Source organism: Melanostigma gelatinosum, assembly GCF_949748355.1.
Source record: "Melanostigma gelatinosum genome assembly, chromosome: 7".
NCBI classification, from domain to species: Eukaryota; Metazoa; Chordata; class Actinopteri; order Perciformes; family Zoarcidae; genus Melanostigma; species Melanostigma gelatinosum.
Window position 1 is genome coordinate 1,046,007 of NC_136640.1, and position 22,218 is coordinate 1,068,224.

General features: G+C 43.6%; 1 protein-coding gene across 1 annotated transcript in view; it reads left to right on the forward strand.

Annotated features, from left to right (window-relative positions):
- Positions 1-1,765: 1,765 nt before the first annotated feature.
- col4a4 (collagen, type IV, alpha 4) overlaps positions 1,766-22,218 on the forward strand; it is a gene marked incomplete at both ends in the record, with an annotated part of 34,362 nt that continues 13,909 nt past the window's right edge. Inside the window, 26 exons of the mRNA XM_079271518.1 lie at positions 1,766-1,812; positions 1,889-1,931; positions 7,354-7,425; positions 11,873-12,007; positions 12,186-12,230; positions 12,335-12,451; positions 12,555-12,623; positions 13,206-13,241; positions 13,681-13,743; positions 13,861-13,896; positions 14,268-14,309; positions 17,226-17,306; positions 17,562-17,606; positions 18,070-18,132; positions 18,273-18,317; positions 18,428-18,481; positions 18,634-18,694; positions 18,832-18,936; positions 19,023-19,178; positions 19,362-19,455; positions 20,032-20,188; positions 20,283-20,355; positions 20,476-20,582; positions 20,743-20,926; positions 21,090-21,158; positions 21,259-21,366. Of these exons, the coding sequence (XP_079127644.1) occupies positions 1,766-1,812; positions 1,889-1,931; positions 7,354-7,425; positions 11,873-12,007; positions 12,186-12,230; positions 12,335-12,451; positions 12,555-12,623; positions 13,206-13,241; positions 13,681-13,743; positions 13,861-13,896; positions 14,268-14,309; positions 17,226-17,306; positions 17,562-17,606; positions 18,070-18,132; positions 18,273-18,317; positions 18,428-18,481; positions 18,634-18,694; positions 18,832-18,936; positions 19,023-19,178; positions 19,362-19,455; positions 20,032-20,188; positions 20,283-20,355; positions 20,476-20,582; positions 20,743-20,926; positions 21,090-21,158; positions 21,259-21,366 (2,107 nt within the window). The remainder of the gene's footprint in view (positions 1,813-1,888; positions 1,932-7,353; positions 7,426-11,872; positions 12,008-12,185; positions 12,231-12,334; positions 12,452-12,554; positions 12,624-13,205; positions 13,242-13,680; positions 13,744-13,860; positions 13,897-14,267; positions 14,310-17,225; positions 17,307-17,561; positions 17,607-18,069; positions 18,133-18,272; positions 18,318-18,427; positions 18,482-18,633; positions 18,695-18,831; positions 18,937-19,022; positions 19,179-19,361; positions 19,456-20,031; positions 20,189-20,282; positions 20,356-20,475; positions 20,583-20,742; positions 20,927-21,089; positions 21,159-21,258; positions 21,367-22,218) is intronic.

Genomic DNA, 22,218 nt, shown 5'->3' on the forward strand with positions numbered 1-22,218 from the left:
TATCAAAATGTTCAGCTCTTTCAGGAGAGGGGTGCTTTGACTTTTCATATTTGTAATCTTTAAACTTTTTTAATTTAGCGTTTTGCAATTTTCTTTTGAATGGGATCTCTATGGAGAAAATCTTCAAATCCTGTTATACTTCAACTTTCAAAGCCTTCTTCTTCCTCATACTTTCAGCTACAGACACCATAGTTACACATTTCAACTAGAAGGTTTTTCAGCAGTGCAGTTTAAATGCTTTCGGGCTTCAACATTTTTCAGACAGTCTCCCATTTCTTAATTTTCAGCAATTTTTTCACAATTAATTTCAGCTTTCAGCATTCCAACGCATTTTCAGCAGGAAATGCTTTTTCTAGTTGTTTTTAAATCTCCTTTTCTTTTGCCTTATGTTTTGATGCTTTTAATGGTTTTATGTGAAGCACTTTGAATTACCTTGTTGTTGAAATGTGCGATACTAATAAACTTGCCTTGCCTTGCTTTAAAGCAGAATCTCTGTACTGTGATCTACGGAGTACAAATACTCCGTTACAAGTACTGCGTTCACAACGTCGTATTAAAGTATTGAAGTTGAACTCGTTAAGCAGAATAATAATACATTTTAATCTGGATTATTATTCATTGAGCATCATGTGACTGTACAAAGTAAAGTATAAAGGGGCAGGAAGTACTGAAGTACATTAAAGTTGTTCCTCAGTACTTCATGATGATCTGAAAAACATCATCACAATAAACATCTGGAGTCTTTGAAACTGTGGAAACGTCTGTCTGTCTGTTTCTCTGTCCGTCCATCTGTCTGTCTCTCACTGAGGCAGAAATGAGACTGGGTGTTTTTGAAACTTGTAAATGAGACGTTACATTTTCTTCAGCTTGTTTCTGTGATAAACTAAGTCTCTCTGTCTCTGTCTCTCTCTGTCTCTCTGTCTGTCTCTCTATCTGTCTCTCTGTCTGTCTCTCTGTCTCTGTCTGTCTGTCTGTCTGTCTCTCTGTCTGTCTGTCTCTCTGTCTCTCTGTCTGTCTCTCTCTGTCTCTCTGTCTGTCTCTCTGTCTCTCTCTCTCTGTCTGTCTGTCTGTCTGTCTGTCTGTCTGTCTGTCTGTCTGTCTGTCTCTCTGTCTCTCTGTCTGTCTCTCTGTCTCTCTCTCTGTCTGTCTCTCTGTCTGTCTCTCTCTCTGTCTGTCTGTCTGTCTGTCTGTCTGTCTGTCGCTCTCTCTGTCTGTCTGTCTGTCTGTCGCTCTCTCTGTCTGTCTGTCTGTCTGTCTGTCTGTCTCTCGCTCTCTGTCTGTCTGTCTGTCTGTCTCTGCGTCTCTCTGTCTGTCTGTCTGTCTCTCTGTCTCTCTCTCTGTCTGTCTGTCTGTCTATCTGTCTGTCTGTCTGTCTGTCTGTCTGTCTGTCTGTCTGTCTGTCTGTCTGTCTCTCTGTCTCTCTGTCTGTCTGTCTGTCTGTCTGTCTGTCTGTCTCTCTGTCTGTCTCTCTGTCTGTCTGTCTCTCTCGCTCTCTCTCTCGCTCTGTCTGTCTGTCTCACTCTCTCTCTCTCTGTCTGTCTCTCTCTCTGTCTGTCTGTCTGTCTGTCTGTCTGTCTGTCTGTCTGTCTGTCTGTCTGTCTGTCTGTCTGTCTGTCTGTCTGTCTGTCTGTCTGTCTCTCTGCGTCTCTACAGGACGACCAGCAGCGTCACAGCGTCCTCAACGGCTGAGAGAAGGCCCGGAGGCAGAGTCAGAGTGACAGGGCTGTGTAGTGGGCGGGACTTCCTGTGAGCACAAGAGGACAAGATGCGGCTGACTTCCTGTTCCTTCCCCTGCAGCACCACCTGGCTCTGGTAAACAGGATGTGACCTCACTGCTGGTCCAGATACCTACCGCTCCCCTGACTCACCTGTGTGTCTCATCCTCCAGGTGCCTCCTGATGATCCTGTCGGCTCCTCCAGCAGCTGTCGGGGTGAGTTCACCGTCTCTCTCTTTTAAAACTGGAATTTTATTGTGAAAGGTGACTCTCTCTCACGCTTCAGCCTGCAGACAGGAAGTCCTGGCTTCCTGTCCAATCAGAGGAGAGCAGAGAGGAACCTTAAAGCCTCTCTTATGTTGGGATGATGCTCAGCTCTGCTGCCTTTATTGATCCTGTTGATCGGAGTGTTATTGATCTCATTATCAGGTTCTGTGTGAAATACTCAGGTATCCTCTTAACCAGACTTAATTTTGACACCTGCCTGCATGATGTCATAGTTTGGCTGTTTTGTTGCTTCCTGTGATGAATTTGGACCGAACACACGACTGCCTCTTATCAACGATATTATTGGCTGCTGGAGGAAACTGTTCGACCAATCAGGAGCTGCATTGAGTGATTCTGCAGGTTGTTTAATAAACAGCAAGTTTCAACTTTTCAAAGATCACTTTTATTTAGTTTTAGTTTTATTATTATTGAGAAAAAGTATCACCTGAGTCTGGTGTCCCTCAGGGATCATACCTGGATCCTCAGGTTAATTGTTGACAATTTAATTAACCGACTATTGAAACACAAGCGATCAATTGAAAGAAACTCTGGTCAGAAGATGGAGGACTGATGTACTAGTGATCAGAAGAAGGAGGACTGATGTACTAGTGATCAGAAGAAGGAGGACTGATGTACTAGGGCTGGGCGATATGGCCTAAAAAAAAAATCTCCGATTTTTTTACAAAAAATCCGATTCACGATTTAAATCGATTTTTTTCCCCCAAAATTTTTTGCAGATGACAGAAGCTGTTGAAAACAATTTTTTCTTTTATTTTGTGATGATTTTCCCAAGTAGGTTGATAAAAATAAAGTGCAAACAAAACCTGAACATTGTAGAAAGGTGCCTGTAGTATACAAAAAGTATTTGGTCACTCTTTTGTTTGCCTGAATCATTTAAATATAAAATTAAATTAAACATAACATTAAATGGCATTAAATAGTAGCCTTCCATTGTAAACAACTGTGCAAATGTAACTTTTTACAGTAAGCTTTTCTAACTGAATACACTGATACAAACACAGCATGAAATAAAATGTATATGACCCTTTAACATTCACATTTTCAAAAGTGCAACATCTGATCTAACATCAACATAACATATTTTGCACAGTAAATAAGTGCATGTAAACAAAATCAAGTGCATTCACAACATAACCAACAGTATTAAACAGTAGTGCATGTTTTTTCTAAATATTTTTTGCCAGGAAGACAAGCCTGTCTACTACCTCTGGCTTCAGGCATGCACGGTGGCATGTAACAATGCCCCCCCCACACACTGAAAAGCCTCTCAGAGGGGGCACTTGTAGCTGGCACAGAGAGGTATTTCTTTGCTAAAGTACTTAGCCTTGGAAAGTTAAGTTGGTGACGCTTCCACCAGTCAAGTGGATCGGTGTCTGGGTCAACCTGCTGGACCACAGGTCAGTTGTTGCGGAGTAGAATGACATCCCCTCCAGCTCCGCAGAGATCCTTTGGCGTGTACTATTGTACAGCCGAGGCAAGGCAACGTCAGAAAAATGTTTACGGCTTGGTAGCACGTACCTGGGGTCCAAAGCTTTGAGACGGTGAATAAACCCCGGCTTTTCCACGGTGTATATGGGCACCATATCTTTTGCGATATACATCGCGACTGCATCCGTGATGGCTTTCCACCGGGCACTCTTCTTCTCATGCGGAGTACAGTTGGTGAATGTCTCCAAAATGCTGGGTTGTTTTTGTGAGGTGGCGGCGGCAGCAGTGAAGCTGCTGGCCGCCATTGTTTTAGTTTGTAAACAATGCGCGCGCACTCTACTACGGGAAAAAGGGGTGGGGGCGATTTTCTCGATTTTCAATAAAACACATCGCCTTAAAGCACACATTCGAATTAATCGATTAAATCGATTTATCGCCCAGCCCTATGATGTACTAGTGATCAGAAGATGGAGGACTGATGTACTAGTGATCAGAAGAAGGAGGACTGATGTACTAGTGATCAGAAGATGGAGGACTGATGGACTAGTGATCAGAAGATGGAGGACTGATGGACTACTGGTCAGAAGAAGGACTGATGTACTAGTGATCAGAAGAAGGAGGACTGATGTACTAGTGATCAGAAGAAGGAGGACTGATGTACTAGTGATCAGAAGATGGAGGACTGATGTACTAGTGATCAGAAGAAGGAGGACTGATGTACTAGTGATCAGAAGATGGAGGACTGATGCACTAGTGATGAGAAGATGGAGGACTGATGGACTACTGGTCAGAAGAAGGAGGACTGATGTACTAGTGATCAGAAGAAGGAGGACTGATGGACTAGTGATCAGAAGATGGAGGACTGATGGACTACTGGTCAGAAGAAGGAGGACTGATGTACTAGTGATCAGAAGAAGGAGGACTGACAGACAACTGATCAGAAGAAGGAGGACTGATGTACTAGTGATCAGAAGATGGATGACTGATGTACTAGTGATCAGAAGATGGAGGACTGATGTACTACTGGTCAGAAGAAGGAGGACTGATGTACTAGTGATCAGAAGAAGGAGGACTGATGACTACTGGTCAGAAGAAGGAGGACTGATGTACTAGTGATCAGAAGAAGGACTGATGTACTAGTGATCAGAAGATGGAGGACTGATGGACTACTGATCAGAAGAAGGAGGACTGATGGACTACTGGTCAGAAGAAGGAGGACTGATGGACTACTGATCAGAAGAAGGAGGACTGATGGACTACTGGTCAGAAGATGGAGGACTGATGGACTACTGATCCAGGATGAACACAGGATGGAAAGATGACCCTGCGGAGGTGAAGAAACTTGTCTCTGTGATTCTCTTGAGGGTCGTGATGGAGGACTCATGGAGGACTGATGAAGGGAGGATGGAGGGCTGATAGAGGCCTAATGGAGGACCGATGGAGGCCTGATGGAGGACTGATGGAGGACTGATGGAGCAGACTTTCAGGACAATGTCGTGACAGCAGAGCGATCCACATTCCTGCTGATAAACACGCCTGACATAACCTGGTTTACACAACGCTGCAGGAATGTGGCCGCTACACAAACACTGCTGCATGCTGGGAAACTCACCGTCTGGGGGCCCACGGAGTAAAAAAAACACCCACAGGGACCCTCAGTGTGGGACGTGTGAAGGGGGACATTCGGGGTCAAGGTTCACTGCCATAATCAAAAACTCCACATGAATTAATTTGACATGATTTCTTTGTTTTATTATAAAGTCTACATTAACAAACATCTTATATTATATTTGCAATGTAAAACAACCTTGTTTTGTCTCAGCTGCAGATGTTTTACTGTAGAACTGATGGTTTGGTTCCTATCTGATGAACAGAAGCTGCTTCACATCTGTCCTCATTCACACTGTTCAAAGACTGTGGGTCACAAGAAATGGATGCATGATTGTCACGGATGTTATCTGATGAACACACACACACACATGCAAAGTCAGCTGTCTGCATCCTGAGAATCTCAGAGATGCTTGTCTCTCTCTCTCTCTCTCTCTCTCTCTCTGCACGGTGTTTACATTCCTGACTGTCTGAACACAGAGAATACACTGCTGGAGAAGACACACCTGAACATAGAAAACTCACTCTGTTAGAGAAAATACACCCGAAAACGTGTTGCCTCGTTGCAATCACAACTTCCATTCGTTCATACGTGTCCTGCTGCTCCACTGGTCCTGTAACTGGTCCTGTAACTGGTCCTGTAACTGGTCCTGTAACTGGTCCTGTAACTGGTTCTGTTACTGGTCCTGTAACTGGTTCTGTTACTGGTCCTGTAACTGGTCCTGTAACTGGTCCTGTTACTGGTCCTGTAACTGGTCCTGTAACTGGTCCTGTAACTGGTTCTGTTACTGGTCCTGTAACTGGTCCTGTAACTGGTTCTGTTACTGGTCCTGTAACTCGTCCTGTTACTGGTCCTGTTTTTCCTGAAAGACCCCGTGGCGTTCCCAGGCCTGAGGGGTATACCTGTATAATCCCTTCAGTGTGCAAATTATTTGGAAAAAGCCAATATACAATCCCTTGCTCGGAGAGATATCTCTGGGTCTTGTTCACCGGAACGGGTAAAATGGGCATGCAGCTCGGTTTGGTGCCAGCAGTGATTCTGGTGTTGTACCAGACTGTTGTGGTGAAGCTGAGTCAGACGGCAAAGCTCTTGATTTACTAGTTTACTGAGCCTAATCCTAACCCAACTGGTAAGAGGCCTCAGTAGGCCCAGAACTCTCTGGATAGATTATATATCTGATCTGGGAATGCCTCTGGTTCAATAGGAAGACATTTAATCTCACAGCTGACCCACTTGTTTTCTGGGAAAACTCTGCAGCTCTCACTGTGGGCAACTCCCGGAAACCAGAGTCCTGCTCCACAACCAGAGAGGTCACGTTCCATATTTCTAGAACCAGTTTTCATATCCTGGGTTCAGCCTACCAAGGCTGCCCACCTTACCAGTGGTGGACTAGCAAAATGTATCGTCAAACAAACGGGTCGTCAGAAATCTTACTAAAAGTTACTCCTCATTTTTTGTGTTTTCCTACTCAGCAACACGTTTCTGGTCGTTACATGAAAACAGTATTTTCAAAATAAACTTCTGTCTTCACAGGAAACCACTTAGTTAGGTTTAGACAATGAAACTACTTAGTTAGGTTAAGACAACAAAGCTACTTAGTTCGGTTTAGACAACAAAGCTACTTAGTTAGGTTTAGACAACTAAACTACTTAGTTAGGTTTAGACAACAACACTACTTAGTTAAGTTTAGACAACAACACTACTTAGTTCGGTTTAGACAACTAAACTACTTAGTTAGGTTTAGACAACAACACTCCTAAGTTAGGTTTAGACAACAACACTCCTTCGTTAAGTTTAGACAACAACACTACTTAGTTCAGTTTAGACAACTAAACTACTTAGTTAGGTTTAGACAACAACACTCCTAAGTTAGGTTTAGACAACAACACTCCTTAGTTAGCTTTAGACAACAACACTACTTAGTTAGGTTTAGACAACTAAACTACTTAGTTAGGTTAAGACAACAAAGCTACTTAGTTAGGTTTAGACAACAACACTCCATAGTTAGGTTTAGACAACACTACTTTGTTAGGTTTAGACAATGAAACTACTTAGTTAGGTTTAGACAACTAAACGACTTAGTTAGGTTTAGGAATAGATGGTGGTTTGGCTTAAAATAACTATTGGTGTTGTTACGGAAGTACGCAAGTTACATGACAAATAAATGACAAATAAATCAACGTTGACATCTCGTCAACAGGACAATAAAGATCTGCACTGAACTGAAGAAATGTCCTGTTGATGATGCAGATGATGATGGTGTGATGTCACACCGATGTCTTAGTGATGTATGTGTTCTCACTTGGTTTCCAGGGCGACCAGACCGAGTTGTGCGGCGGTAGGGACTGCTCCACCTGTCAGTGTTTCCCAGCCAAAGGAGCGAGGGTGAGACTCCGCCCACTCACAAACACAGCAGCCAATCAATGCACTGCTGCACCATGACATGATCACAGCTGCTTTCTTCTGTTCACAGACCTGTGACACCTTCACTGTCGGCTTGTAAACCGCAGACACTAAAACACACACAGACATGAAGACACACACACAAACTGTGTAATAATGAGCTGTTGGATGGAGGAGTGATAGTGAGGAATGTGTTGGTGTTAAATTAGCTGCTGTTTATCTCAAACTGAGTCAGCAGATTACACACACTCACACAGAGCAGTGTGATGTCACTGTTTTACCTCTCCCTCCCTAAGCTTGTCTTTCAGATAAGGTAACCAGATTAACCTGAAGTGATCTTGTCGCTCCAAAAGGTTATGTGTAGTGTGGTCCAGATGTTTTTATTCTCAGTCAGTGTGGTCCAGATGTTTCTATATTCAGTCACAGTGTAGTGCAGATGTATCTGTACATAGTCACAGTGTAGTGCAGATGTCTCTGTACATAGTCAGTGTAGTGCAGATGTCTCTGTACATAGTCACAGTGTAGTGCAGATGTTTCTGTACTCAGACACAGTGCGTTCCAGATGTTTCTGTACTCAGTCACAGTGCGGTCCAGATGTTTCTGTACTCAGTCACAGTGCGGTCCAGATGTATCTGTACATAGTCACAGTGTAGTGCAGATGTCTCTGTACATAGTCACAGTGTAGTGCAGATGTCTCTGTACATAGTCACAGCGTAGTGCAGATGTTTCTGTACTCAGTCACAGTGCGGTCCAGATGTTTCTGTACATAGTCAGTGTAGTGCAGATGTTTCTGTACTCAGGTACAGTGTGATCCAGATGTTTCTATACTCAGACACAGTGTAGTGCAGATGTCTCTGTACATAGTCACAGTGCGGTCCAGATGTATCTGTACATAGTCACAGTGTAGTGCAGATGTCTCTGTACATAGTCACAGCGTAGTGCAGATGTTTCTGTACTCAGTCACAGTGCGGTCCAGATGTTTCTGTACTCAGTCAGTGTGGTCCAGCTGTTTCTGTACTCAGACACAGTGCGGTCCAGATGTTTCTATAATCAGTCACAGTGCGTTCCAGATGTTTCTATAATCAGTCACAGTGCGTTCCAGATGTTTCTATAATCAGTCACAGTGCGGTCCAGATGTTTCTGTACTCAGTCACAGTGCGGTCCAGATGTTTCTGTACATAGTCACAGTGTAGTGCAGATGTTTCTGTACATAGTCACAGTGTAGTGCAGATGTTTCTGTACATAGTCACAGTGTAGTGCAGTTGTTTCTGTACTCAGACACAGTGTAGTGCAGATGTTTCTGTACTCAGATACAGTGTGGTGCAGATGTTTCTATACTCAGACAGTGTGGTGCAGATGTTTCTGTACTCGGTCACAGTGCGGTCCAGATGTTTCTGTACTCAGTCACAGTGTGGTCCAGATGTTTCTGTACTCAGTCACAGTGTGGTCCAGATGTTTCTGTACTCAGTCACAGTGCGGTCCAGATGTTTCTGTACTCAGTCACAGTGCGGTCCAGATGTTTCTGTACATAGTCACAGTGTAGTGCAGATGTTTCTGTACATAGTCACAGTGTAGTGCAGATGTTTCTGTACATAGTCACAGTGTAGTGCAGTTGTTTCTGTACATAGTCACAGTGTAGTGCAGATGTTTCTGTACTCAGTCACAGTGTGGTCCAGATGTTTCTGTACTCAGACACAGTGTAGTGCAGATGTTTCTGTACTCAGATACAGTGTGGTGCAGATGTTTCTATACTCAGACAGTGTGGTGCAGATGTTTCTGTACTCGGTCACAGTGCGGTCCAGATGTTTCTGTACTCAGTCACAGTGTGGTCCAGATGTTTCTGTACTCAGTCACAGTGTGGTCCAGATGTTTCTATACTCAGTCACAGTGTGGTCCAGATGTTTCTGTACTCAGTCACAGTGTGGTCCAGATGTTTCTATACTCAGTCACAGTGCGGTCCAGATGTCTCTGTACTCAGACACAGTGTGGTGCAGATGTTTCTATAATCAGTCACAGTGTGGTCCAGATGTTTCTATAATCAGTCATAGTGCGGTCCAGATGTGTCTTTACATAGGCAAGGCAAGGCAAGTTTATTTGTATCGCACATTTCAACAACAAGGTAATTCAAAGTGCTTCACATAAAACCATTAAAAGCATCAAAACATAAGGCAAAAGAAAAGGAGATTTAAAAACAATTAAGAACATTCATTAAAACATTAAAAAACAGTGCAAGAAATAACATAGAAATAAACATAGTCACAGTGTAGTGCAGATATTTCTGTACTCAGTCAGTGTGGTCCAGATGTGTCTGTACATAGTCACAGTGTAGTGCAGATGTTTCTGTACTCAGTCAGTGTGGTCCAGATGTGTCTGTACATAGTCACAGTGTAGTGCAGATGTTTCTGTACTCAGTCACACTGTGGTCCAGATGTGTCTGTACATAGACAGTGTAGTGCAGATGTTTCTGTACTCAGTCACAGTCTGGTCCAGATGTTTCTGTACTCAGACACAGTGTAGTGCAGATGTTTCTGTACTACATAGTTCTCGACAGCTTAATCTGACCTCTGGTGCATCTGTTTAGTGAATAACTTGTACAGTTTAGAAAACTGTAATTCAGGAGCCAATCAAACGGCCCAGAAAGCATCACATGTATCAGAACAGACTGTCGTCCAGACCACAAACACAAAGGGATCTCCAATCTGTGTGAATGTTTCTGTGTATGTGTGTGTGTGCGTGCGTGTGTGTGTCTGTGTATTAGTGTATGTGTGTGTGTGTGTGTGTGTGTGTTTGTGTTTTTGTACAGCTGGGGGCAGTAGACAGCCAGAGAGGATTGTGGGAAGGCGTCTGTCTCAGTGATTTCACAGTTTAGTGGTTTCAGAGAAAGAAGGACAGAGAGAGGACGAACAGAGATCACAGCTGTCACATCTCATCACACACACACACACACACACACACACACACACACACACACACACACACACACACCTCACATCAGTGATTCACACACTGAGACCAGAACTCGACTGATAAACCAGCAGGTGGATATATTGATTTTGATCTCACCACAGATGAATCGGCATCAGTGTGTTAACCTCAATATTCATCATTTATAACCCCATAAAACATGTAATAATTAGATTACAACACACTACAATGTGATTATTAGTGTTTGCTAAGCTTTGTCTGACGTCTTATTTGATCATATTTATTTCCAAGTATCAAATAAAAGCTTTTCATAATCAATGAATTACATATTGATTTTGTGTGTGTGTGTGTGTGTGTGTGTCTGTGTGGTGTGTGTGTGTGTATAATCAGTGTGTGTGTTTGTGTGTGTGTGTGTATAATCAGTGTGTGTGTTTGTGTGTGTGTGTGTGTGTGTGTGTGTGTGTGTGTGTGTGTGTGTGTGTCTGTGTGGTGTGTGTGTGTGTGTGTGTGTATAATCAGTGTGTGTGTTTGTGTGTATAATCAGTGTGTGTGTTTGTGTGTGTGTGTTGGTGTGTCTGTGTCTGTGTGGTGTGTGTGTGTGTGTGTATAATCAGTGTGTGTGTTTGTGTGTGTATAATCTGTGTGTGTGTGTGTGTGTGTGTGTATAATCAGTGTGTGTGTGTGTGTGTATAATCAGTGTGTGTGTGTGTGTGTATAATCAGTGTGTGTGTTTGTGTGTGTATAATCTGTGTGTGTCTGTGTGTGTGTGTGTATAATCAGTGTGTGTGTGTGTGTGTGTATAATCTGTGTGTGTGTGTGTGTGTGTGTGTGTGTATAATCAGTGTGTGTGTGTGTGTGTGTGTGTGTGTGTGTGTGTGTGTGTGTGTGTGTATAATCAGTATGTGTGTTTGTGTGTGTGTGTGTGTGTGTGTGTGTGTGTGTGTCTGTGTCTGTGTGGTGTGTGTGTGTGTGTGTATAATCTGTGTGTGTGTGTGTGTGTGTGTGTGTGTGTGTGTGTGTGTGTGTATAATCAGTATGTGTGTTTGTGTGTGTGTGTGTGTGTGTCTGTGTCTGTGTGGTGTGTGTGTGCATGTGTATAATCAGTGTGTGTGTTTGTGTGTGTGTATAATCTGTGTGTGTGTGAGTGTGTGTGTGTGTGTGTGTGTGTATAATCAGTGTGTGTGTGTGTGTGTGTGTGTGTGTGTGGTGTCACACTGCCCTCCTGTGGACAACATCAAACATGGCCGATACGACTTGTAGAACATGAAATAACAATGAAAACTAATTTCTGAGGAGCTCTTTGTGTTTCTATCGTAGATGTTTAACAACTTCTACTTCTTCTTCTGTATGTTTACGGGTAGAACTTCTACTTCTTCTTCTACTCTGTTTACGCGTAGTTTTACCAGGTTCCTCCAGGTTCGAGTCACTTTTATTCGTTTCTGACAGGTTCTATGGTATCCTGTCAGGATCTCTCCGGTTCTAACAGAGTTATTTATGTTCGCAGGGTTCTCCGGGGCCTCTGGGACGGCAGGGACCTCAGGGGCCTCCGGGCTTCCCTGGCCCTTTGGGGCCTCCGGGACAGAAAGGCCACAGAGGAGACGAGGGGCCGACGGGAGCCGGAGGACTAAAAGGAGATTCTGTGAATAAACCTGGTTCTGATGTGAACATGATGTTCTGTTTTATTCTGACCTGAAGAGACAAGATGGCCGACACGCTGACGTTTACTGATTCAAGTTTTGTTAGTTTGTTTGGACCAATCACAAGTCTCCCTGTGACCCAGAACCAGAACTTCAGTTTCACTCTGTTCTTTGTTTCAGGGAAGCGTTGGCGTTCCTGGTTTTCCTGGTTTAGAAGGAATCCCGGTAAGAAGCCCCGCCTCTCTCAACCTTTCCGCTGCTCTGATTGGCCCAGACCTGATGCGGTCAAAGGTCAGACTGTGAACGTGTGTGTGTGTGTGTGTGTTCAGGGTCACCCGGGTCCTGCTGGAGGTCCTGGTTTTCCGGGTCTGGACGGATGTAACGGAACCAGAGGAGAGGGAGGAGACCCTGGACTTCCTGGAGGACCAGGACCTGACGGAGAACCGGTCAGAGTCACCGATCAATAACACGTATTGATCGTTAGAAGTATTCAGGTGTGACTGTAGTACATGAATGATGTAATCACCACAACAGAGTTTTATTCTACAGGGGTTTGCAGGACTGAAGGGATTTCCAGGAGATCCAGCCGTGTATTTCATACCGTACCCTGGAATACCTGTAAGTACACCTGTACTATACCTGTACTTGTACTGTGAATACACCTGTGATGAAAGTACACCCGACTGAAGCTGATCTAAGTCAATAGAACTGAGAATTCAGTTTTTTTAGATGATGAATCCCTTGAGGATGAGGAAATAGCTGCAGATGAATGATCAGGACCACTCGTGCACTTTACTGAAGTAACAGGAGAAACTCACGAGTCCAACAAGTACTTCAGAGTGATTTTATTATCGATTATTATATTATTCTGTTTTCATGACAACTGAAAACATGTAAAGTGTTTATTCATTAATGTTGTAGTTCATCAATCATTTAGATACATTGTGTACTGCTGCATAGATTAGTAGTACAGTACTGCATCATATATGACATCATATATCACATGTCAAATGTTTTTATATTTAAAAAGTAACTAAAGCTGACATGTAGATATATAATAACACAATGTACCTCTGAGATGTAGTGCAGTAAAAAGTACAATATGTATTTAACGTTTGATTCTCTTCATGTATTTTCAATCCTTCTGAGTACATTTACAACACAGTATTTATACACGGATGCTGCTCATGTGTACTACAGGGAGACGTCGGTTCCACTGGACTTCCTGGTCGACAGGTGACAACAAACAGCAGAACGTTGTACTTTTACTTCACTGTGTTTTTATTTTACTTTCAGAACATTTTAACAATTTTTAAAAAGTGATTCATTTTATTTTTCGGAGCACAAAATCTCTTTTTGAGTAATTTCAGTCCGTAACGTTTTATTTTGTAATTTTTAGAACTTATTATACTTCAAGTATTTTCTTGAATACTTCATAATTGTCGTCTTATTTTATGATATTGTTATTTTTTTCTTGTTTCAAGATCCAGAAAATATATTTTCGAAAATGTCTTTAATAAGTTCAATTCAAATCAAAAGTATCTTTTTTTCACGAAGTTTGCACGAAGGAATTATAAATATAACAATTTTAACACCATTAAATAAGATATTTTCCTGCATATTGAGTACTTTTACTTTTGTGTGTACTATTACTGAGAGGAGTTTCTGTCTGCAGGGGGAACCGGGTCTCTCCGGTCCAATGGGGGTCCTGGGTCCTCCAGGACTGGACGGGACCAACGTCAGTCCCGATAAACACACCTGATAAATACTATAACTACGAATAATACGTATTACTTTTCTTAAAACACGTTGATAAATGTACTCAGTGTGTACGTGTGTCTGTTGGTCTCTACAGGGTCTCCCTGGTCTGCCCGGCTCCAGGGGTCCACCTGTAAGTAGTATAAGTACTTTTACTCTAGTACTGTACTTAAGTACACTTTTGACACACTTAAATTGTTCATTTCCATTTTCTGCTACTTTATACTTGTACTCCACTGCATTACTGGTACTACTGTTTAATTATAAAAGAAATAATCACAAAATAAAAAATAAAAAAATAATTGATGAACTACATCATTAAAATACTCATATGTATTTATTGGTGATACAATTAAAATAATGTTGTATTCTTTAATAATGGAGCCATTTTACAAACAAAGTACTTTTACTTTTGATACTTTAAGTACTTTTTGCTGATAATACTTCTGTACTTTTGAATATTTGAATTTATGGTTATTGATTATAGATCATAATGTGTTTCAGGGAGAAAAAGGTCGATCTCTTCCGGGACAGAAAGGAGACGAGGTACAAACATTATATTCTGGAGAAGAATTCACTTTTTACTCTCTAAGTTCAACTTTAGCAGTAGTACTCTGCTGTGGGAGTATTGCAATACTGTGTGTTACTGTGGGAGTATTGCAATACTGTGTGTTACTGTGGTAGTATTGCAATACTGTGTGTTACTGTGGTAGTATTGCAATACTGTGTGTTACTGTGGTAGTATTGCAATACTGTGTGTTACTGTGGTAGTATTGCAGTACTGTGTGTTACTGTGGTAGTATTGCAATACTGTGTGTTACTGTGGTAGTATTGCAATACTGTGTGTTACTGTGGTAGTATTGCAATACTGTGTGTTACTGTGGTAGTATTGCAGTACTGTGTGTTACTGTGGGAGTATTGCAATACTGTGTGTTACTGTGGGAGTATTGCAATACTGTGGGTTACTGTGGTAGTATTGCAATACTGTGTGTTACTGTGGGAGTATTGCAATACTGTGTGTTACTGTGGGAGTATTGCAATACTGTGTGTTACTGTGGGAGTATTGCAATACTGTGTGTTACTGTGGTAGTATTGCAGTACTGTGTGTTACTGTGGGAGTATTGCAATACTGTGTGTTACTGTGGGAGTATTGCAATACTGTGTGTTACTGTGGTAGTATTGCAGTACTGTGTGTTACTGTGGGAGTATTGCAATACTGTGTGTTACTGTGGGAGTATTGCAATACTGTGTGTTACTGTGGGAGTATTGCAATACTGTGTGTTACTGTGGGAGTATTGCAATACTGTGTGTTACTGTGGGAGTATTGCAATACTGTGTGTTACTGTGGGAGTATTGCAATACTGTGTGTTACTGTGGTAGTATTGCAATACTGTGTGTTACTGTGGTAGTATTGCAATACTGTGTGTTACTGTGGTAGTATTGCAGTACTGTGTGTTACTGTGGTAGTATTGCAATACTGTGTGTTACTGTGGTAGTATTGCAATACTGTGTGTTACTGTGGTAGTATTGCAATACTGTGTGTTACTGTGGTAGTATTGCAGTACTGTGTGTTACTGTGGTAGTATTGCAGTACTGTGTGTTACTGTAGTAGTATTGCAGTACTGTGTGTTACTGTAGTAGTATTGCAGTACTGTGTGTTACTGTGGTAGTATTGCAATACTGTATGTTACTGTGGTAGTATTGCAGTACTGTGTGTTACTGTAGTAGTATTGCAGTACTGTGTGTTACTGTGGTAGTATTGCAGTACTGTGTGTTACTGTGGTAGTATTGCAGTACTGTGTGTTACTGTGGTAGTATTGCAGTACTGTGTGTTACTGTGGTAGTATTGCAGTACTGTGTGTTACTGTAGTAGTATTGCAGTACTGTGTGTTACTGTGGTAGTATTGCAGTACTGTGTGTTACTGTGGTAGTATTGCAGTACTGTGTGTTACTGTGGTAGTATTGCAGTACTGTGTGTTACTGTGGTAGTATTGCAGTACTGTGTGTTACTGTGGTAGTATTGCAGTACTGTGTGTTACTGTGGTAGTATTGCAGTACTGTGTGTTACTGTGGTAGTATTGCAGTACTGTGTGTTACTGTAGTAGTATTGCAGTACTGTGTGTTACTGTAGTAGTATTGCAGTACTGTGTGTTACTGTAGTAGTATTGCAGTACTGTGTGTTACTGTGGTAGTATTGCAGTACTGTGTGTTACTGTAGTAGTATTGCAGTACTGTGTGTTACTGTGGTAGTATTGCAGTACTGTGTGTTACTGTGGTAGTATTGCAATACTGTGTTACTGTGGTAGTATTGCAGTACTGTGTGTTACTGTGGTAGTATTGCAGTACTGTGTGTTACTGTGGTAGTATTGCAATACTGTGTGTTACTGTAGTAGTATTGCAGTACTGTGTGTTACTGTAGTAGTATTGCAGTACTGTGTGTTACTGTGGTAGTATTGCAGTACTGTGTGTTACTGTGGTAGTATTGCAGTACTGTGTGTTACTGTAGTAGTATTGCAGTACTGTGTGTTACTGTAGTAGTATTGCAGTACTGTGTGTTACTGTGGTAGTATTGCAGTACTGTGTGTTACTGTAGTAGTATTGCAGTACTGTGTGTTACTGTAGTAGTATTGCAGTACTGTGTGTTACTGTAGTAGTATTGCAGTACTGTGTGTTACTGTGGTAGTATTGCAATACTGTGTTACTGTGGTAGTATTGCAGTACTGTGTGTTACTGTGGTAGTATTGCAGTACTGTGTGTTACTGTGGTAGTATTGCAATACTGTGTGTTACTGTAGTAGTATTGCAGTACTGTGTGTTACTGTATTAGTATTGCAGTACTGTGTGTTACTGTGGTAGTATTGCAGTACTGTGTGTTACTGTGGTAGTATTGCAGTACTGTGTGTTACTGTAGTAGTATTGCAGTACTGTGTGTTACTGTAGTAGTATTGCAGTACTGTGTGTTACTGTGGTAGTATTGCAGTACTGTGTGTTACTGTAGTAGTATTGCAGTACTGTGTGTTACTGTGGTAGTATTGCAGTACTGTGTGTTACTGTGGTAGTATTGCAGTACTGTGTGTTACTGTAGTAGTATTGCAGTACTGTGTGTTACTGTGGTAGTATTGCAGTACTGTGTGTTACTGTAGTAGTATTGCAGTACTGTGTGTTACTGTGGTAGTATTGCAGTACTGTGTGTTACTGTGGTAGTATTGCAGTACTGTGTGTTACTGTAGTAGTATTGCAGTACTGTGTGTTACTGTAGTAGTATTGCAGTACTGTGTGTTACTGTGGTAGTATTGCAGTACTGTGTGTTACTGTAGTAGTATTGCAGTACTGTGTGTTACTGTGGTAGTATTGCAGTACTGTGTGTTACTGTGGTAGTATTGCAGTACTGTGTGTTACTGTGGTAGTATTGCAGTACTGTGTGTTACTGTGGTAGTATTGCAGTACTGTGTGTTGTCCACAGGGGGATCAGGGCCTCCAGGGGCCACCGGGGCCATTTGAGTACGTCGACCCTCCAGAAGACCTGTACATTAAAGGAGAACAGGTGGGTGGGGCTTCAGCCGGCTACAGCCAATCAGATCACAGCTTCATACTGTTCTACTGCAGTTCCGCTGTGGTTCTATTTGGTTCTACTGTTGCTCTACTGTTCATGTCCTGAAACTCTTTTACAACTGCAGATGTAATGTTTGTATGTCCTTGCTCTGCTGTGGTTCTAATGTGGTTCTACTGTACTTAGTCAACTGATCTGCTGTAGTTCTGGTTCTGTTGGTTCTAATGTTGGGTTTTGTTGGTTCTTCAGGGTACTCAGGGGCTTAAAGGAGTCTGTGGAAGGCAAGGACTGCCGGTAAGTTCAGATATCTGATCAAACCTCTGGAACAACTGCCCAAAGGAACACTGGGTTCTTCTGAATACAAGTTTCTCTTTAGCACAGGGTTCTACTGAAAACAAGGCTCTCCTGAACACAGGGTTCTGCAAAATACTGGGTTCTAATGATTGCAGAGTTCTACTGAACTCAAGGTTGTCCTGAACACGAGGTTCTAATGAACGGAGAGTTCTAATAAACACTGGGTTCTAATGAAATCAAGGTTGTCCTGAACACGGAGATCTGTTGAGCTCAAGGTTCTCCTTAACACAGGGTTCTCTTGAACATAGGGTTCGAATGAACATAGAGTTCTAATGATCACAGAGTTCTAATGAACACTGGGTTCTAATGAAATCAAGGTTCTCCTGAACAAAAAATTCTCTGGAACACATGGTTCTATTGAACACATGGTTCTCCTGAACACTGAAGATGTTTGTGGTTTCAGGGTTTGGACCCTCTCACAGGGCTCAAAGGAGAGAAAGGCATTGTGGGATTTCCTGGTCCCAGGGTGAGTAACCCTCCGTCTGCACCTTATGGATCAGTGTTGAGTCAGATTACAGACTGAACCTGATCGTCCTGATTCGAACATGAACTCTTTATATTCAGATCAATAATGAAACATCAGTCTGATGTGTTTGTGTGTCTCAGGGATTTTCTGGTAACCCTGGTCTGCCCGGGGACAGAGGATTCAAGGTGAGTTCACAAAAGCTGCTCTAATAATAATTAAACTTATACAACTTCATGACAGTTAAATTATAGACCTGTCAGCAAATCAGAAACTGGGATTTTCCCTGTTTTTTCAGGGGATCCGAGGATGTCCAGGTCTCCCAGGTCTGATTGGACGAGAGGGTCCTATGGTCAGTTTGTCTGTGATGTATCTCTGCCGACCAATCACGCGCAGGGATGGAATGAACAGCGGCTCCTCTGATTGGTCGCTTTGAATACAGACCAAAGAGACATGCTATAATAAGTGGTTAGTATCCATTAATGAACCTGTGTGTTTTCCCAGGGCATGCTGGGAGATCCAGGTCCTAAAGGCCTCCCTCAGGACGTGGAAGTCACGCACTCAGGTTCGGATTATGACACACCGATCGATCAGCTGACTGATGTCATCACGGTGGTCTGATGTCAGCTGACTGACGGGAAACCTCACCCGGCCCGGGCACGGAAAGGATTGACGGATTGATAGCTCCCTCTCATCTTCCAGGTGACGTTGGAGACCTCGGGGCCCCCGGACTGAGGGGCCCTCCCGGAGACATTGGGCTGATGGGAATGCACGGCCCCCCGGGAGCCCCTGGTAGATCCACACCAGGTCGGTACCTGCAGCACATTTACAAGCTTCATCCATATTTTAAGGTGGTATGACGATGAATACAATTCTCTGTCGTTCCTCTTCAGGTCCAGCAGGTGTCGTGGGTCAGAGGGGGGTTCTGGGATCCAGAGGGGAAAAAGGAGATCCAGGTCAGGTGTATAGAGGCGGACCCACACCCGGAGAACCTGGAAAACCAGGACGTCCCGGACCCAGGGGACTGAAAGGAGAACAGGGGAGTCCAGGTACCAAGGAACACAGTTCTCCCTGTGGTTTTACACCTGTGCTCTGTCAGAAACACCTGGTGATGTCTTCATCTGAAGTTATTTAAATCTGTTGAGTGAAGTTATTATCGTGTTATAATATTTAATAATCAGTAGTGGTCACTTCCTGTTGTCGTCCTGCTGACTCCCTGTTTTCTCTTAAAGGTAGTTACTGTCTTCCCGGGGCCCCCGGAGAGTCTGGATGTCCAGGTGATCCGGGGCCCCTGGGGGCCCAAGGCTTCCTAGGGTTCAAAGGTTAGTATCTAGACATTACTGACTGATTGATTGTTAGTTTTAATTGTGTGAGGTGTCATCCCTGTCATCAGGTTTAATAGAAAGAACAGAGGCTCCAGGATGTTCCCCTGTCGGAACCCCACCTTTTAAATCTACCTGTTTGTGTGTGTGTGTTTGTGTGTGTTTGTGTGTGTGTGTGTGTGTGTTTGTGTTTGTGTGTGTGTGTTTGTGTGTTTGTGTGTGTGTGTGTGTGTGTGTGTGTGTTTGTGTGTGTTTGTGTGTGTTTGTGTGTGTTTGTGTGTGTGTGTTTGTGTGTGTTTGTGTGTGTGTGTGTGTGTGTGTGTGTGTTTGTGTGTGTTTGTGTGTGTTTGTGTGTGTGTGTGTGTGTGTGTGTGTGTGTGTTTGTGTGTGTGTGTGTTTGTGTGTGTGTGTGTGTGTGTTTGTGTTTGTGTGTGTGTGTTTGTGTGTTTGTGTGTGTGTGTGTGTGTGTGTGTGTGTTTGTGTGTGTTTGTGTGTGTTTGTGTGTGTGTGTGTGTGTGTGTGTGTGTGTGTGTGTGTGTTTGTGTGTGTGTGTGTGTGTGTGTGTGTGTGTTTCAGGTAGCCCTGGCGACTGTTCTTGTGGCCCCCCAGTTGTGCTGAGGGGCCCCCCTGGCAGTGTGGGTGACCCGGGCTCTCCAGGGTTTCCAGGACCTCCAGGGGCCCAAGGGCTGAGAGGAGAGGGAGGTTCTCCTGGAGACACAGGAGAACGCGGACAACAGGTGAGTCGCTGGACAACAGGGGTCAGGGGTCGTAGGTCAGCAGCAAGATGAATTGTAATTTGTGTAATTTACTGGTTGATGGTTTTGTTGGCAGGGTCTGGGTGGATTTCCAGGTGTCAAAGGGTTCAAAGGTCAAAAAGGAGATTTCACTGTGGTGGATTTGAAAGGTGAGTTTGATCATTAAATACTTACTTTACTCGCCTGTCTGAAGAGTTTTGTGGAAAAGACTTTAGCCATGATGTCCTGTCGGTGTTTAAATGGTTCTGACTGGACTTTTTTGTCTCCAGGTGAGAAAGGAAACCGGGGCCAGCGGGGCCCTGTAGGCAGACAAGGATTCTCAGGGAGAAGAGGACTCGATGGGCCCCTGGGGGCCCCTGGAAACCCCGGCCCCGAGGTCAGTCAGACTTTGAAAACCAACAAGACGCTAATATAGTTGGATTGCCGCTGTAATGAACTCTGCAGCCTGTAGCGGGTGCTGACTTCACTTTACTCTGTTACTGCTGATGATGTTCTGACTTTTCTAATCTTTAGATCGCTTCTCTGTTTCTTTTCAGGGAGAAAGTTTCGCCAGTTCTCCCGGAGAAAGAGGCCTCCCTGGACTTCCAGGACTAAAGGGCTCATCAGGACCTTCAGGCCCTCCTGGACGAGGTATAGTTGGAGCAGTAGGACAACGTGGGGAACCTGGGGACCCGGGACCTGAAGGATTCCCTGGCCCCCCAGGACCGAAGGGGGTTAGAGGTATGGAGATCAATCTGAATTAACTTTTAATTCAGTGTAAAATCTGCAAAAAACAACAACTCATTCATTACGTCTCCCAAAACTCCAACTCTGACTCCTCCCACGTCACATTTGACCGCTCCCACTGACTCCTCCTCTTCCTGTTTGACTCCTCTTTCTGCAGGGGACAATCTGCCCTGTGTGCCCAGAAACCCTGGTGCCCCCGGAGAGAAAGGAGACACTGGCGATGCAGGTAAATACCATCTACAACACCTGGCTGTCTGCTCACCTGTCTGTCTGACACGCTGTTAACCTGTTTGTCTGATGTGCTGCTCACCTGTCTGTCTCTCCAGGTTACAGAGGACTGCCAGGTCCTCCAGGTTTTCGTGGCATCACTGGACCTGATGGACCTAAAGGGGACAGAGGCCGGCCTGGACTACCTGGACCACCTGGACGACAAGGTACTGGAGCGCACCTGTACCACACCAACATCTGTACCACACCTGTACCACACCAACATCTGTACCACACCTGTACCACACCAACATCTCTACCACACCTGTACCACACCAACATCTGTACCACATCTCTACTACACCTGTACTACACCAACATCTCTACCACACCAACATCTGTACCACACCAACATCTCTGCCACATCTCTACCACACCAACATCTGTACCACACCAACATCTGTACCACATCTCTACTACACCTGTACCACACCAACATCTGTACCACACCTGTACCACACCAACATCTCTACCACACCTGTACCACACCAACATCTGTACCACATCTCTACTACACCTGTACTACACCAACATCTCTACCACACCAACATCTGTACCACATCTCTACCACACCAACATCTGTACCACACCAACATCTCTGCCACATCTCTACCACACCAACATCTGTACCACACCAACATCTGTACCACATCTCTACTACACCTGTACCACACCAACATCTCTACCACACCAACATCTGTACCACATCTCTACCACACCAACATCTCTACCACACCAACATCTGTACCACATCTCTACTACACCTGTACCACACCAACATCTCTACCACACCAACATCTGTACCACATCTCTACCACACCAACATCTGTACCACACCAACATCTCTGCCACATCTCTACTACACCAACATCTGTACCACACCAACATCTCTGCCACACCAACACCTGTACCACACCAACATCTCTACCACATCTCTACCACACCAACATCTGTACCACACCAACATCTCTACCACATCTCTACCACACCTGTACCACAGCAACATCTGTACCACATCT